This window comes from Coenobita brevimanus, chromosome 40 (genome assembly GCF_032717465.1).
Source record: "Coenobita brevimanus isolate Jiangsu-jjx chromosome 40, ASM3271746v2, whole genome shotgun sequence".
Lineage (NCBI taxonomy): Eukaryota > Metazoa > Arthropoda > Malacostraca > Decapoda > Coenobitidae > Coenobita > Coenobita brevimanus.
In genome coordinates this window covers 17633858-17651091 of record NC_136993.1, presented here as the reverse complement: position 1 = coordinate 17651091, position 17234 = coordinate 17633858, and the positions used below count along the sequence as shown (strand labels likewise).

At 38.2% G+C, this 17234-nt stretch overlaps 1 protein-coding gene across 1 annotated transcript in view; it reads right to left on the bottom strand.

The window, feature by feature from the left end:
* The window catches only part of LOC145396974 (ionotropic receptor 21a-like), a 191966-nt gene that overhangs the window by 125280 nt on the left and 49452 nt on the right, over positions 1–17234 (bottom strand). Inside the window, exons 6-7 of the mRNA XM_080270204.1 lie at positions 9394–9487; positions 1741–1896 (exon numbers count right to left, since the gene is read on the bottom strand). Of these exons, the coding sequence (XP_080126330.1) occupies positions 1741–1896; positions 9394–9487 (250 nt within the window). The remainder of the gene's footprint in view (positions 1–1740; positions 1897–9393; positions 9488–17234) is intronic.

The window sequence follows — 17234 nt, the reverse complement described above, 5'->3', positions numbered from 1 at the left end:
ATATATATATATATATATATATATATATATATATATATATATATATATTCATCAGCCATTGAGGTCCACTGCAGGACCGGCCTATCCCTACCGAAGCAGGGACGATACAGCCAATGTATCTCTACCAAGTGGCTTAGGCTGTCTGGTAGAGACTGTATGTAGGGTGAGAAGTGCTTGTGAGTGTAATTGTAGTGTTAGAGTAGCTTTGGATGTGTCTGTCAAGCAAGTGTAATCGGCTCGCCTTAAACCGACTGGGTGCAAGCATATTAGTATGCGACACTGGTTCAACCACAGCACCCCTTGTGTCCGCCAAAGTGGTCAGTGGCGTGGTGAACGCTTCCCGAAGTTTTTACAACTCTGGCGGGGAGGCGAAACCCCTGCCCACCCGCGTGCGAGACGCACACCCTACCACTGTACCACAGAGGCTCTCTCTCTCTGTATATATATATATATATATATATATATATATATATATATATATATATATATATATATATATATATATATATATAACAGAACAGGGGGAAGGAAAGCAAATGAATAAAGTCTATCTATCTATCGGTCTATGTACGTATGCATGTATGTTTGTATGTATGTCTGTATGTATGCATGTATGTATCTATCTATCTATATCAAACCTATCTTTATCTATCTATCTATTTATCTATCTATATGTATATCTATATCTGTCTATCTGTCTATCTATCTATCTATCTATATATATATATATATATATATATATATAATCATATTCCGGGGGCTTGATTGATGAGTGAATGGAAGTGTGGCCTATTTGAGTTTGGCAAGTTTGTGCTGTCTGGACGTTGCTACTCCCCACTGCGCCCTTGGGTGGGAAAGGAGGCCCGGATGATGATGACGATGATATATATATATATATATATATATATATATATATATATATATATATATATATATATATATATATATAGATGATGATGACGATGTTTATATATATATATATATATATATATATATATATATATATATATATATATATATATATATATATATATCCTTCAGTGACCCTCAAACCAAGGGCCAGAGACACCCAAACCCATAAAAAATCTGAATCAGAGTGACCCAACATTAATATTAGTGGGGTTAAATTTTCGACCTGGGTCATTTGAGGTCACCGGTAGTGTTTACCATTCTGGCCCGGGCAACGCCGTGTACCCCTGTATCTCAGTTTTTGGCATGGAGACTCACATGACCTCCAGTTCAGACATAGGCTATTTGTGGGTGACCTCCGAGGTCATTTGAGGTTACTGATTGGAAGTCATTTGAAATCACCTGTAATCACGCTCAAACGAGTTGACCCAGTAGCTCAATTTTTGGCATGGATATCCACATGACCCCCACTTCAGAATGGACCATGCGTGGTTGATCTCCAAGGTTAATTGAGATCACCGGAAACAGTATACAAGTGCGCACAATTACTGTGCGTTAATCTGAGAAAGCTGAAAGAGAAAGTTTCTGGACCTCTTGTAATCCCTTTTCAAAAGCATTAGAGATACATGGTCTTTCTGGAGTAGAAAGAAAGACTGAATTAGAACAAATAGTATTAGAGTGTTTTACTTTTTGGTCCGGGCAACGCCTGGTATATATATATATATATATATATATATATATATATATATATATATATATATATATATATATATATATATATATATTGTGTGTGTGTATTTGTGTGTATGTACCAAGGAGAAAAGCAATTACATTGAGTGTGGCACCATGCAGATTTGAGATCTTGTCTGGGAAGAGAGTCGGCGTGTGTGTGAAGTGTGAGCGCCGCCAGGTAGACAGGAACGTCACTCTTTGTCTGGCATAAACCTGGTTCACGTACACACTGAACTCACCGGCTGACACTCCGGACTGTAGAGAATAGGAGAAAGCTACATTAATATGCATTGATTTCACAAGCGTCATTAAAATACATAGTTTATCTATCTATCCACTGCCAGCCGCCATAATCCCGTAAGGGGTGGCCATTTGCGGTGAGTTAGTTACTTTACGATGGGGGACATTGAGTCTACACCAACCCACTTATTGACACGTTAGAAACAAGTATGGGTTGGATGTATTGTTACCACCCAGCATTGTAAATAGTTTCATAGCTTTCGGGAAACCATTAGGCTTGTCATTCAGTGTAAAGCCACCTGAAAATTAAAGAAGAAAACAAAAAGTGACAGGAAAGAGGGGGAGAAATAGGAAGAAAGGAAGGGAAACAGAAAAAGAATCAAAGTGAAGGAAGAAGTAAGCAGCACTACATAAGGAGTAGATGCCGGTCGCCACCACCTACCACCAAAAGCACATAGCCTAAGTTCCAGTCCTCCACTAGAGTACTACACCCAACAATATTCAAGTCTCCAGTCGTATTTATAGGCAAAAAGAACAAAGATGAATACATGATTAATGCACAAAAACTGATATGACATTAATTATTCTGTGATGACTCAATACAAGGTTCTATTTCTGTTGACTTGTGAATTTTAGCACCTCTTCCTCGGCGATTTTGTAAAATGCTGAATCATATAACATATTAGTTTTTTTCTTTTTAGTGCAAACATTTATTTTATGGATATCACAGAGGGGCTAATTAACGTATTCACTCTCTATATCAATGCAACAATTAATTACCCTATAATCAGAGTGTCAGAAGACCATTTGTTCAACTGAGAGATATTATAGTACTGAAAGAGTATATAACTGTTTCATTGGAGTGCCTGAATTATAACACATATCTGCAGAATTAAAGTCATTAAAATTTGTTTTAATTCTGAGTAGTCATTTCTTATTGCACTTATGAACAGAATTAAAAAAAAATACATTTATTAGAATGTTTCCATCACATCGCATTTTAGTACAAAATGAAAAAGAAATTTATTTAAATTATAGAAATCAAAAATTTCAATCGACCTATACAGCAATGTTCTAAATTAATTAGAAAAAATATATTTATTAAGCATAATTATAAAAACATATACATAATGGAAACAACACTATATTCCATGATTATTTCTGTAGCCTTTGTAACTTCTCAGTTTTTTTGCTTCAAAATTTTGCTTCATGGCCAGTCGTTTGTACACTTTTTCTGGTGCGTCCCTATGAATCATCCAGCAGTAATCCGCCATCATACTGACATCCCAGCGTCTCTGGTTCCTTCTTTCATGTCCTTGATATCCTGCTGTAATTTTTCACCCTGTTCTTAACTCACCACTACAAGATTTTGGAGGGAAAATTTCAAATGCGAATTCAAAATGTGAGCTTTGAGACTCATGTTGCAACCCAGCTCCTCAAACTTGACCAATAAATTTCTCATAACTTCTTTGTAATTTGCATCCTTATTGTCACCTAAAAACTTGGGAATTACTTCTTTGAATGATACCCATGTCTTCCGTTCCAGGTCGTTCATTGCAACATCAAATTCTGCATCAGAAATCAGTTCTCTAATATCGGGTCAAGTAAATATGCCCTCTTTCAATTTAGCTTCAGACAAACTAGGAAACTTTTGGCACAAATCCATAAAACGGGCTCCATCTTTTAATAGGGCTTTGACTCACTGTTTCATATATCCAAGTTTAATATGAAGCAGTGGTAGCAGCACTTTATCTGGATACACGAAGCTACAGTAGGTCTGATGATGTTTATGGCACCAAGCTGTAGATTTTTTCGAATAGGCCATTCTTTCTGAATTCAGTGTAATCTTTGGCTCTATTGTCCCACTCACAGAGAAAACATGGGAATTTTCTAAGCCCTATCTGCTGACCCAGTAAGATATACAGACCTTTCAGATCTCCACGGACGAACCCACGTTGTTCTTTTTAGTTGATTTTCTAGAGATGATTTGCCAGAATCTGGTACATTTTTCTTTATAACGCACAGAATGAACAACAGGTATTGATGCATGTTTATTACCATTATGAGGAAGTACCCCTTTCAGGCTTCTTTTAGATGAATCTGTAAAAAGTCTATGCATAATAATCTCTGCCAAGTTTCTGCACTAGGCCGCTTACATTACTGCAATATACCAAGGATCCATATTTCTTGAAACATGGTGCAAACTCTATTTCTCTCATTCAGTACCAAGAGAAAGTTGTGTCTGGATGTAATAAGTTTTTGTATTTTAATCGGGACCTCAAGACCTCTGCAGCATCTTTGGGAAAACTGAGGTTTCATCTTAAATCATGAAGTTCATCCTGAGAGAATGGCTGTGGCTAATTGCATGGACACTTTAGGAAAAATTCTTCAACATCTACTGCAGCACTTTCTTCCTCATTTCTACATAATGAAAACTATCAGGTGGGTTAGGGATTGGTAGATCAGGCCCGTGGTCTTGTTGCTGATGGACGATTAGGATAAACAATTTCTGATTCTTTTTGTTGTATCCATGAATTTTGATGAGACAAAAAAAAAAAAACAGCATTTATCACTGGAATACTCAAAACAAGAGCCTTCTTTTTACCTTTTGTCCATTGTCTCAGTTCCTCAACACAAACATTGCAGACACTGTAAGGAGCCCACTTGTCCAGGTCACTAAGTTTTATTCCAAAATAGGCATAAGAAGTTTTTTTTTTTATAATTAATCTGTTATGTTTTCTGTTCCTTTTTTACTAGAAACTTTCCACAAATGAAGCAAAAAAGATCAGGACAGCTCACACAACCTGTAAATGCCATAATATGATCGTTGACGGTACAAAATTATAATTTATCTGTAAAAAAACAAATATTATAATTACTTTTCAATAAAACACAACTATATTCAATAAATAACACTGTGATAAAGAAACACTCCACTGAAAGTAATGTGCAAGTGCACAAGCCAACAGAGTCACACTGAAATATGTTTGCAGTACTCCAATACTGGTATGACTCATCAGTGTGTTGTGTTCCAGCTACATTTTGGCTTATTATCAAATAAAATTAATGTTGTTTTAAACATGGATTTTCATTCTTGAATATACTAAATTTAAACATATTATCACTGTAACAAAATATCCATATGTAAATACTTTGAAAGTGCAAAATGGTTGAAAAAAAATAATACAATCGATAACCAAATAAAAGTGTTTCATGAAAAAAATTTTACTTGATGGAGAAAAATGGTTTTCATTTTTTATTTCAGCACCCATAAATAAAAAAAAAAAAGCACATGAAAAATCAAAACAATTTTTTTTTGTATACCTGTGTAACATTAATAAAACAGTATGCATTTATCAGAACAATATTTTCCAGGTGCATCCGTGACAGCATAAAGCATAACGTGTTCTGTGTACAGTAAACTGGTAATGAAAACCTAGTAAACCTCCTTATCCAACGAGGATACTAACAATGCTATATAGCTCCCATAACCAACGAGAATACTGATACACAAATCAGAGTGCAATTAAATGTAAGGAGTCATAACACAAGCCATGAGTGCAGGCTCAGGAACTCGGTGGTACAGATTACCTGCATCGTATACCCAGTTGATAGGTTTCATTTATAATGATGCTTATTACTGATGCCACTGATAAAGTACTCCATCTATGCAACAGTCCTTTATAAGGATCTGGAAAAGGTTTTTTTTTGGGGGTGTTGCTTCCCGTGCATTGTTTTGCGGATGCATTTGTGGTGGATGCTTGTATGAGGTTGCATCCATTGCACCGCCTCTTCCCACCTTCTCCCGTGCAGCACGGGCAACTGGTGGCACTTATTAATTGGCCGCCACACCACCCTAATGCAGAACTTCGGCGTACGAAATTTCCTTTATTCCAGGAACTGCATCTCCTTGGACTTCGCCTCACCAGAGTAGTTTCCTCCAGACTTCAAACCACTTGAGGTCAAGTCCAACTGTTATCGATGTTTTATGAATGGAGGACAGCTTTAGTCTGGTGTATGGATTTGCTTTTTTTTTTTTAGTTTTCCTTCCTCTGTTCTGAAGGACTAGGAGACAGGAGGAATGGCTTGCATTTAGTTTTTTACATATTTCTACCTAAGTATCTTCTCCACCTACCTACAATTTTTAGCAATATGCTTATTTGCTGTTGTTTTATGAAAGAGTGGAATTAACAAAATGAATAAATTTTCAGTACTTCGTGACAGGACTGGGTGCAAAGGAAAGTTGACATTATATTCAGTAAATACCTGTACATGTTGTACTAATTATTGCTAGTAAAGAAATTTCTATTATTTCGGTAGAATTTTAGCTACCAAGTGATTTATGTCAGTCTTTTGCATCATTAATTCCTTCAGCCTGGAATGCATTTTGTAGATTATTTGTGTTTATAGCATACACTTATACTCAGTTTAGAAAAAGACCATTGTTGGTGAGGGGGGTAATTGTTGGGGGTTCATGTTTGGAGGGGGAACTAATCTGGGGATGAGAATACCAAAGTTTACAACAGATTTGTATTACTTTAAGAATGATTAATTTTTATGGTGTTAAAGGTCCGACATGACTCTGAGTGAGAGAATGATCATGGCATTCAATTCCTGAGCTAATCAAAAACCAGCAGCATTGTCGCGTGTTTTACTATCTATTTGGTCACTAGCATGTAGGGTTGGAACAATGGATGCAACTTCACCTAAGTATTTAAAATGTGCAAGGTAGGCAACATTCCCTATTTGTAGGGGAGATAGTTAATTGGCAATAGCTGAGTTAGAAACTATTTTTGCCATGTTTTGATTTTTGTCCAGTTGTTTTTGTTCTAACTTCCCCACATTCACCCCAAATGGGTTAGCGATAATCAAACCGAAAGCACTCATGAGCCTTGTAAATCACATCATAACTACTCATCAATGATGAAGTTATGGCCCTTGTATACTAATAATCCAGGCTTCGTTGAGGCGGCTTTAGCAAGTGGTCTAACGTGAGAGGTCAAGCTGGGAACTGTAAAATATTATTTAATGATAACTTGGCGCTTAAACAACTCGGTCATATGGGGTCGAAGAAAACGTAACAACCTGCTTACAAAATCAATGCACGTCCAAGAACAAATAAACAAAAGACCGGCAGAAATACATGAATAAATAAACAAACAAATATAAAAATATCAACTATAAAAGATGGAGAACGTACACGCGAGAAAACACTTTCAATACTATTAGATTTAGAAATATTAGTAGCCACTAAAGTAATATAGGAATCAGGCAAAATCTGTCAATTAGTTATCTGAATAGATCTGGTTTTCCTAGCATTAAATGAGACAATATAATTTTATTCCCATTAAGTGATCTTCGATAAGTCTTAATTTAGGAGATTGCTGTGCCGAGTTCAGAGTTAAAGATATCATACTTTATAAATGGTGGTTATAGGCAAAGGAGCTATGAAGCGTTAAGTCATCTCCATATGAGTGAACGGGATTGCGGATGACAAATAAGTAATCACTGATACGAATTAGGAACAAGGTTGGAGCTAAGACTGAAAACTGATCATTGTGGTACATGACTAAACAGAAATCTGGATACATATCATTAACCTTTACAGGCTGTTCCCAACTTACGATTACATATGGCTATTGAAGCATGTACAAAAGGTGAATCTGATCTTCTGTCCAACTTACTCTTGCAGACACTGACTATCACTCTCCAAGACGAAACCCTCCCCACAAAACGTTTTATCCATTTCACTGTGAGCTAAGGTATATTACTTGTGTACATTGTATCCAACAAGCATTCTTTTTCTTGTTACTGTTTTCACCGAATGACAGAACCTCCTCCCCACCAAAAACAGTACATGTGTCCCATTTGCGTTAGACCTTTTAAGCTAACACTCGTCTTCATGTAATATCTGTAAAAATTAGGTAAAAATACATTTTATTATTTTTATAATTTATGTGCAAAAAAACTTATTTTGTTTTTAATGCGAACATAAACATGTCATTAGGGCGTGTGCACCCATGGTGAATGACCACCGCAGCTCCTAACTTCCTGTAAGTCAGTGCTATTATCATCACTTTGTTATGAATATGATAAACACAAGAGTGTTGGTAGTGAGAGTGGAAGTGCAAACTTTTCTGTAAATTAGCAGTATCGCCTTGGGTGAATACTGTTCTCGCAAAAATTCGATCAAAGAATATGATTCTAAAGTAAGGGGATAAACTTGACGCTAGTCTATGTACGATGACTGTCAATATGCCAAATAAAAGTCTACTTAACATCACTTATTTGATGGCAATGCGAAACTGTTTTATGAATTTATGAAATCCAGTGCAGACAGAATTTAATTAACCCCTGGTGAAGCTGTAGCAGTAATGTACTGTATATACATACACAATTCATGATTAGTATGTGTATTTATGTTAAATGAGTGACCAAGAGAATGGCAGCAGCTTTACTGCTCGACTGGACATTAGTAAGAAAAATGTGTCTTACCTTATCACTGTGCATAAGTGGAGACTAATCGAGTATTCCATTTTGTTTCGTTTGTATGTAAAATTATTTATTTAGTCTTGTTATGCCTCTGAATATCTATGGTGGAGAAGACATTAAGAGATTGGTCTGTCCGTCCGTGCTTGTTTGAACCCGTCTACGGATTTCTACCAAATTTTTGTCAGTAATACAGTATGAAGAGACGATGAACTGATTAGGTCAGGAAGGTCAAAGGGTCAAAGGTCAATGTTATTTGGGTGTGGGTGCAATACTGTATATTCTGAACCCCTCAGATTTTGACCAAACACTTGTTTGTGATACAGTATGAAGGGACGAGATTAGGTCAGCGATGTCAATGGGTGAAAAGTTAAGGACATATGCGTGTGGGTGTGATATCTCCTGAACCTCTAAATGGATTTCAACCAAACTTTGGTCAAAGGCCCAGTATGAAGGATCGCTGAACTAACTTGGTCGGCAACGTCAAGGGGTCAAAGGTCAAAGTTATGAGTGTTTGGGCGCTTTATTTCCTGAACCCCTTGATGAATTTCGACGAAACTTTTGTCAGTGATACGGTATGAAGGGACGATGAACTGATTAGGTCAGCAAGGTCAAGGGGTCCAAGTCAAGGTCGTATGGGGTCGACTTAGTTCATCTTTAGTCTCATTTCAACCCACAGTGAACTGTCATGGAGGTTGTATGGTGAGTCTGCGTGCAAGGCTTGGTGGAGGCATACTAAGCAACACTATGCATCGACAGCTCAGTCCCCGATTTTTTGGCGTTTCATATTTATTCTTATGATTTTTTAATCATTTCAGTCTAAGTTTTTGAAGTGAACTGAGACATGTTGCAGGTATGAAACATAAATACTTTTGTAAAACTTTGTTTACATTGGTGAAAATTCGCAAGTCAGAACTGCATAAATCGAGGACGGCATGTATCATACGAGTATTATTGTGCTTTAAGTTAAATTATCCATATACTTCCTGTAGAACCTGAGTTAAAGCTCACATAGTACAGTACCTTAACAAGACCGACTATGTGCTGTGTTTTTCTTCCCTTCGTCGTGTTTGAAAGAGCTTTCAGGTCTGCAACACTGAGTCCAACAATGATATACCTGGGGACACAAGACGGATATTAGTCTGCCATGCAGTCTAAATGAAAACTATGAATTTCTATCCACCACTACCCCCCCCCCCTTCCTAAGTTTCATGTAGATATTGTAAGCTGTCTGTATGCGGAATTTTTTTTCTTTTTTTTTTTTTTTTTTGCAATAGTCTAAGATAGGACATGTCTTGCTGTGTTCACTCTTTCAAGGTTAGTTTAAATTAGGGAAGGTTGGGTTAGGTGAGGTTATTCAATGTGCCGATTTTTAAAACCTGCTAATATGAAAGATGTTGCGTGTCAAAAACTTGCATTTTAACATATTAAAGTTTAAAACCAGTTTTGATATTTCAGTTCTAGTTAGTTTACTGTTTCTTTCTTTTTTCTTTTTTTTGTTGTATTCTGTTGAATTTCTGATGGACAAATACTTCTTCGAAATATAAAATCGTACAAGTCTGTCTTTTAAAATCGCACATTTGGCCATTTTGGGATGTTAAAAAAGCATTTCCTACTTTGCTAATTTTGACAGGTTAGAAAATCTTCATAACAGTACCAAATATATGTGCCAACTTTTAACACAATCATTAACCAGTTCCTGTTCAAACAGTTTGACACTACTCAGTCAACGCTCATAGGAAAGAATACTGATACTGAGGCCGTCTTTCTACTACTAAAGGTTAGATTATCAGTTAATACTGATTTCCCCATAACAGAACGCGATGTCCAACATGACAAAAAAAAAAAAAAAAAAAGCGGACTAGACAGTCAACTTTTGCGCATACTGATAATCTGCTGGGAACTAGCAGCAGGGTTCTGTCACCTAAACTTCCAACTATACATGATTTTCTAACATATAGATTTCAAAAAAAGAGAACAGAGCAATGAGGATGTAAGAAACTACCCAGCAGCCAATCTTGCAATCGACATCCACCCAGCTGTGAGAGAAATATGGACATCAAGAAAGATCAAATTATTTGGTCCATCCTCCTCCTGTTAATTCACAGTTCACCGTACTGAACAAGATACGAGGGGGCTGGGGGCAGGAAAAAACATATATTTTGTTTGAAGAAAACTGGAAGTCAAGGACACATTTATTGCAAACCTTGGTAAGCTCTTCGACAACCTTATTTTCAAATGTGAAATCATTGCCTGCTTTAACTACGGTTGCCCTCATGGGTGCAAATAGGAAGCTCACACCAAATGTCAGTCTTCTAAAAAGAGATGGATTCCTTTGAAAGAAGTTGCATTTATTACAATACAGACAAAACTACCACAACCAACCTTCATCATATCGGGCTTACAGATCTTTCTGAACATTACAGGTAAGTCAAAAAGAAAAAGGTAAATAGAAAGCTGATATAAATGAGCAACAATCCCTGATATCATCTGACACACTGGAATTTCTTGGAGATGAATAAGACCATGATGTGCATGTTATTCCAAATGAGCCTCTGTTTGACCCCCAAATCACATTCATCAGTATAAAAATGGAATACAACACTTTAGAGAGAAACACTTTGAGTTTAACTGCAGAGTATCAGGAATAGTGTTGGCCTTTGTCCTACAGCTGCTATTGCTACAGCTGTGTTGAAGGATGTATGGTAGATAAATAACGAGGATGAGAGGCTTGTAATTCACCACCATAAAGTAAACAGAGCATAGGAGAAACTTATGATGAGACTAGACCAGAAATTTGATGACTCTTGCAAGGAAGGACTAACTGAACGTGTCTTTTTAGATGGCTGCCAAGACACAACAACAGTGATGCTGAAGGCGGAGGAATCAGAGAGGCAGTTTCCAGGGATAGACAAAGAGGAGCCTTATATTGTGTGCAGTGAGTCAGGTGGACCGTATCTCTTTCATTGTACACCTGAGAAACCTTCGAAGATAGGAAAACATTCTGAAATCATCAGACACAATCTCGCATAATTCATAAGAGAAGGAAGCTTTGACTCGAGACCTGGCTCTTATTGAGATTGGCCTTGTAAGTCACTCAAGATGGTTGACAACAGCAACAGACTTTGTCTGATATGTATATCAAAATAACGGTCTCAAAGGAAAACATCTACATAATCTGTAAGTGATAATGTGGTGCATTGTGGGTGTTTACTAACCTCGCTGGCTCAACGTTAAAATGAAACCTTCATTGATTCAGGGCTTTTGCCATTATTTCAACTGCAGCAGCTAAAGCGTCAGAAAAAGGCTATGGTGAATACTGTTAATCTTCCCACACAGCGTTCAGCATAGTTTGCCCTTAGTGGCCACAGTGACATGATAATTCAAGCACTGATTCGCTCTGATGATAGTAAGGAGAGGCGACAGAGCGTCAAGGGGTTACTGAATCGAGAGGCGATGGAGATGAAGGCACTCTATTTTGGAATATTTCTGCCCGTGTCAGGTAGACTCTTCCATCAACCCAGAGGCGTCCCAAATCTTAGATCTGATTGGCTGGTCTTATTGAGCTTATAAACCACCTTTAACCTTTGGGCTAACAACAGTTGAAGTACATTGCGGGGGCAATGCAAGGGCCTCAGAGGTCATGTCATGCTCAAGACAAAGAAGGATTTGTCAAGCAAGTCACAGAAACAACAAGCAAACTATTTAGTTTTGAGAAGTGAGAAGGCTTCATTTTAGGCCAAGAAACAAGCAGGCGGTTGATATCCAGGTATGAATCAAAGCAGGAATGAAATGAAACTGGCACACTGAACCAAAAAGCTAAATCTTTAAAGCTATTGCAGACATTTTCCTCTTATTAGAGAATTTTTTTAATGAAAGAATGAATCATTGTAGCTACAGTTGGATCTTATTTAAATATATGTCATAATCTGCATTACTATTTCTTATTTTGTTAAGTGTTACTTTTTAATATTAGCCATTATTTTTCCAAGGTAATGTGGTCATACATATATATATATATTTTTTTTTCATATAGCAAGTCATACATTTTCATTACCCCTCATCAAGAAAATTTTCAAAAATTAGTATGAACCCCGCGAATCAACATATCCTATAACCTTATAGTTGCTAATAAAAATTAATGAGCATTTTGGAAAAAGAAAACTGCTACCTAGCGGTGTTGAAATCTAGTTGGAACTCACCTTAGGAAAGCCTGATTGTCGGTAAATGGATGAAGTTGTTCCAATTGGCTTCCTACACCTCTCTTTTCTTATGACACCAAAAAAATTATCATCATCATTATCCATACTCTTATTCTCATATAAAGATGGGGTCATTTGATAGTGACCAAATCCCAGAAAAATGGAAAATTTGTCAGAAGTTAAATTGTATATACATATACTTTTTTCTTCTGGTTCCTATCCACCGTATAGTAATCTGGAAAACACATGTCCACTGTGGCTGAATATGAAGGTGAAAGATCGAGGTTAAATGCTCACAGATATTTTAATTATATACCTAATTTATAAATGAAGAAAGCGTCTGACTCTGAACCTTGACTTAACAGCCCATTCACTTTGGCTCAACATTCTTCCTACATGGCAAGTACCTTCACATGTCATAATTTTTAACACCCACTGTACATCTAAAGGGCAATCTAATTCAGGAATGATGCACTGGTATTTCTGGGGATCTTTTTACATGTCGGATCAGTATATCGACATTATGGAATTTGATTTTGTCACATTTCTTTGCCCCATCCTGAGATCCAATAGGTTTCCATTTAGACAATCTCTCGACACTCATAGCTATCACAGCTTATATATCTATGTATACTAGATGAATATTCCCATTACTCTCTATATTTAAGTTTATTACCGTGGATTAATTACTCCAGTCAGTATTTTCTCATCTATAAACTCTTCTATATACATTTTTAACTTAACCTTGCCCTATTCGTGTTTGTTCATGTCACATAAAGTTTTCTTTTTTGCCTGGTCTCCATAAATAAAAATATTTCATTTGCACAGCTCTTCACCCACTCATTTGTTAGGAATTTATCTATCTATTGCCAAACGCCTGAATCCCGTAGGGGGTGGCCCAAAACAAATCGCTTCCATGTTGCTCTGTCCCCTGTCATTTCACTGTTCTGCTCCCAGCTCACACCACCCTGTCTAATATACCTCTCCACTCCATCCTTCCATCTCATCCTTGGCCTCCCCCTCCCTCTCCCCCCCTCCACCTCAGTCACATATGCTCTCCTCGTCACTCTCTCACTCTCCATCCTCTTCACTTGTCCAAACCACCTTAATGTGCTTCTCCTAACTCTTCCTATCACATCCACATCAACACCACAACACTGTTTCACTTCCTCATGTGTCAGTCTGTCTCTCCACGTGACTCCACATGCTCCTCTCAAATAGCTTATTTCCACTGCTCTCACTTTTGACTTGTATCCATCCAACAACGTCCAAGCTTCACTTCCTTATGTTAGAGTTGGTATCACAATACTGTCATATAGTAACTTTATCACTTCCATGCTCACTTCCCTGTTTCTTATCATTGCTTTCAAGGAACCAGCAACCTTTCTTCCCTGCTGTACCCTTTCAAGCACTTCATCCTCTAAACTTCCATCGTAACTCATCACACTACCCAAGTACTTCAACGCACTCACATTCTCCAGTTCGTCCCTATCCAATCTCACTGTACATTCACTCACTTCATTTCTCCGGAAGACCATCACTTTACTTTTCCTTACATTCACCTTTACATTCCGTTTCTTACACACTCTCCCAAACTCATCCACCAATCTTTGCAGCTCCCTTCGTCTTCATTTAACAATACAGAATCATCTGCAAACAGCAGTACATGGAGTTTCCAAACACTGCCCTCTTTCACTAGGGCCGCTCCAACATCCACTACCCTACCTAGTACCTCACTTATAACCCCATCCATGTACAGATTGAACAACCATGAAGACATGACACATCTGTGGTTCAATGCAACCTTCAAAGAGAAAAATTCACTCAGTTCACTATCCACATGCACTGCAGCCTTCGCACCCTCTTACATACTCTTCACGGCCTTCAACAACTTTCCATCTACTCCATTTACTCCTAATTCTTTCAACAATCCTTGTCTATCCACCCTGTCATATGCCTTCTCTAAATCCATGAAGGCTGCATAAAACTTCTTCGCCTTCTCTAGAGAATTTTCCACTAAAGATCGAAGAGTGAATATCTGATGTACACAACTCCTTCCCTTCCTAAAACCTCCCTGTTCTTCTCCAAGTAATTCCTCTGTTATTTCCTTAACTCTGTCAATAAGTATCCTAAAATATACTTTTCCAGTTACACTATGAAGGCAAATGCCCCAATGATTACCACACACTTCATTTTCCCCTTTTCCTTTGTACAGGGGAATAATTATACCTGACTTCCAATCATCCGGGACTCTACCTTCCTCCCAGGCCAATCTGCACATCTTCCACATCCATTCTATTACCATCTCACCCCCATGCTTCTGCATTACACCACACACTCCTTCAATTCCTGGGGCTTTCCCCACTTTAACTTTCTTCATTGCTTCCACAACTTCCATCCTACTGATATCTTCCTCTTTTCTCACATCCCTCCTCCCAGGCATTCCCCAGCCACTTATACTTGCATTACTTTCATTCTCTATGTTCAACAATTCCTTAGTGTTCTCTCCATCTGCTCACTTTTTCTCCCTTCTCCACTAGTAATCTACCATTTCTATCTTTCACTCCCCAACTAACTTCTTTGGCACCCTGTCTAACTCTCTTTACCTCTTTCCTGAACATTTTCTGACATTCCCTCCACTTTACACTTAAATTCCTTCCAAATTCCTCATCCACTCCCTTCATACTCTCTCCTACTAATCTTATCACCTCTCTCTTCCTCTCAACATATAACTCTGTCTTCCGTCTCTCAACTCCTATGACGCCCCTGTTTCTCATTCACCTACTATATGCCTTCTCCTTTTGTGCTACAGCCTCCCTCACCTCTTCATTCCATCATGCTGTTCCCTGCATCCCCTTTCGTCTTCTCTTCACACCACACACCACCTCACATGCTGCACAGATTTCTTCCGTGAATATCTTGCACACACATTCCACGTCCCCCATCTGCTCCAATTCATATTTATCCAATCACTCTTCCACTCCCCTCTAATATTCGGCCTTTTTTCCATCCGCTTGTAACTTTTCTACCCTCCTTGTAAGAACTACCTCCTCCTGTCCTTCCCTTCTCCTATTTTTTTATTTTGTTTGGACTTTGATTCTGACCACCACCAAGTGGTGGTCCGAAAGTCCACTCCCCCAACCTCAATATACTTTTGCATCCATTATACACCTTCTCATCCTTTCATCCATACACCCATAATCAATCATTGCCTTCCGTTCGTTCAGTTCACCATCCACCCATCTCATAACCCGCCACGTATACCTATGGATAATTGTGTGCCTGAAGAGGGTATTAGCTATCACCAATCCCCTCCCGGCACAAATGTCCACTAAAGCACTGCCATTGTCATCTGTCTCAGCAGGCACACCATACTCACCAACTACTCCATCCACCTTCACATTCCGTACTTTTCCATTCATATCTCTAATCAAAAACACTCTCTTTCCTTACGAGTTCTCTCACTCTACTTGCACGATCTTGCACTGGTGCATACACACACACAATCGCCCACACATGAAGTCCAACTTTCACTCTTACCCACACAATCCTTGAGCCAACTGATCCATACTGTCTTACGTTTTTCTTCCCTCTGTTACTCACAACAATACACACACCTTCTTTTGCCCTCTCATTCTCACCTACTCCCACGCATATATCCCATGCATACTCTCATTCTCTCACACTCTCACCTCTCTTTTAGTTTCAGTTAGTCCACATATTCCACTTTCGCACCCTCAAGCATCTGAACAGTCTCTCTCTCTTTCACCTCATCATTTGCACCCCTTACATTCCATGCAGCCATCAGAAGCAAGACCTTTGTTCAGTCCTTAGTCGTCAACTTTTGGTCAGTCCTGGTCCGAGGAATCCTGTTCGTATTTTTAGTTAGCTGCTTTCCTGGGAGGGGCACTAACCCTCCGCCAACCCACTTGTTATCACGTAGGGAACACGTGCTGGTTAGTTATAAAGTTACCACCCAACGTTGTAAATGCTTTCCTGGTTTACAGGAAAACGTTTGGCTTGCCACTCAGTGTAGAACTACCCCCATAACAGGGTATCACTACACTAAGTGGGTGGATGATGGGTCCCCCCACCTACCTAGGAACATGCTTCAAAATGTTATTTTCATTCCATTTTTTTACATATTATCAAAGAAACTTTTCCTGCAATCTAGTTTTATTAATATGGTATTGTTCCTTACTCATGAATTCCGGGCTACATACACATAGGCCTTATAAAACAACCCCGTGCATGATGCATCGCCGGGTCGTTATATTGCTTCATGATACACCAGGGATGCGGGAAGCTTGTTTGGGCACGCATTCTTGTTACATCATATTCGATAACCAAGTTCTATAAGTGTTTTATGAATGCTGCTGTGTTGTTGCGAAAATGCCTGCCGAAATATAGTACATAGTACAGCCTGATTATATGGATGGGCTCTAGTGTTGCAAGAATCTGCTATTGTGCGTCTGTCTATGTTTTGTCATAGATTCTGTCAGGTTCTAATCATTTGCTATACTTCCTCTTCCACCGTTTCTCAGCTGTGTGGAAACACTTGTGATCTGCTCTCTCCCGGTAATGAAGTGTGTTGTGGTAAATAAAATGAAGTAAAATAAATAAAGAGTTAAAGAAAATAGACTACATATCTCTTATGAACGT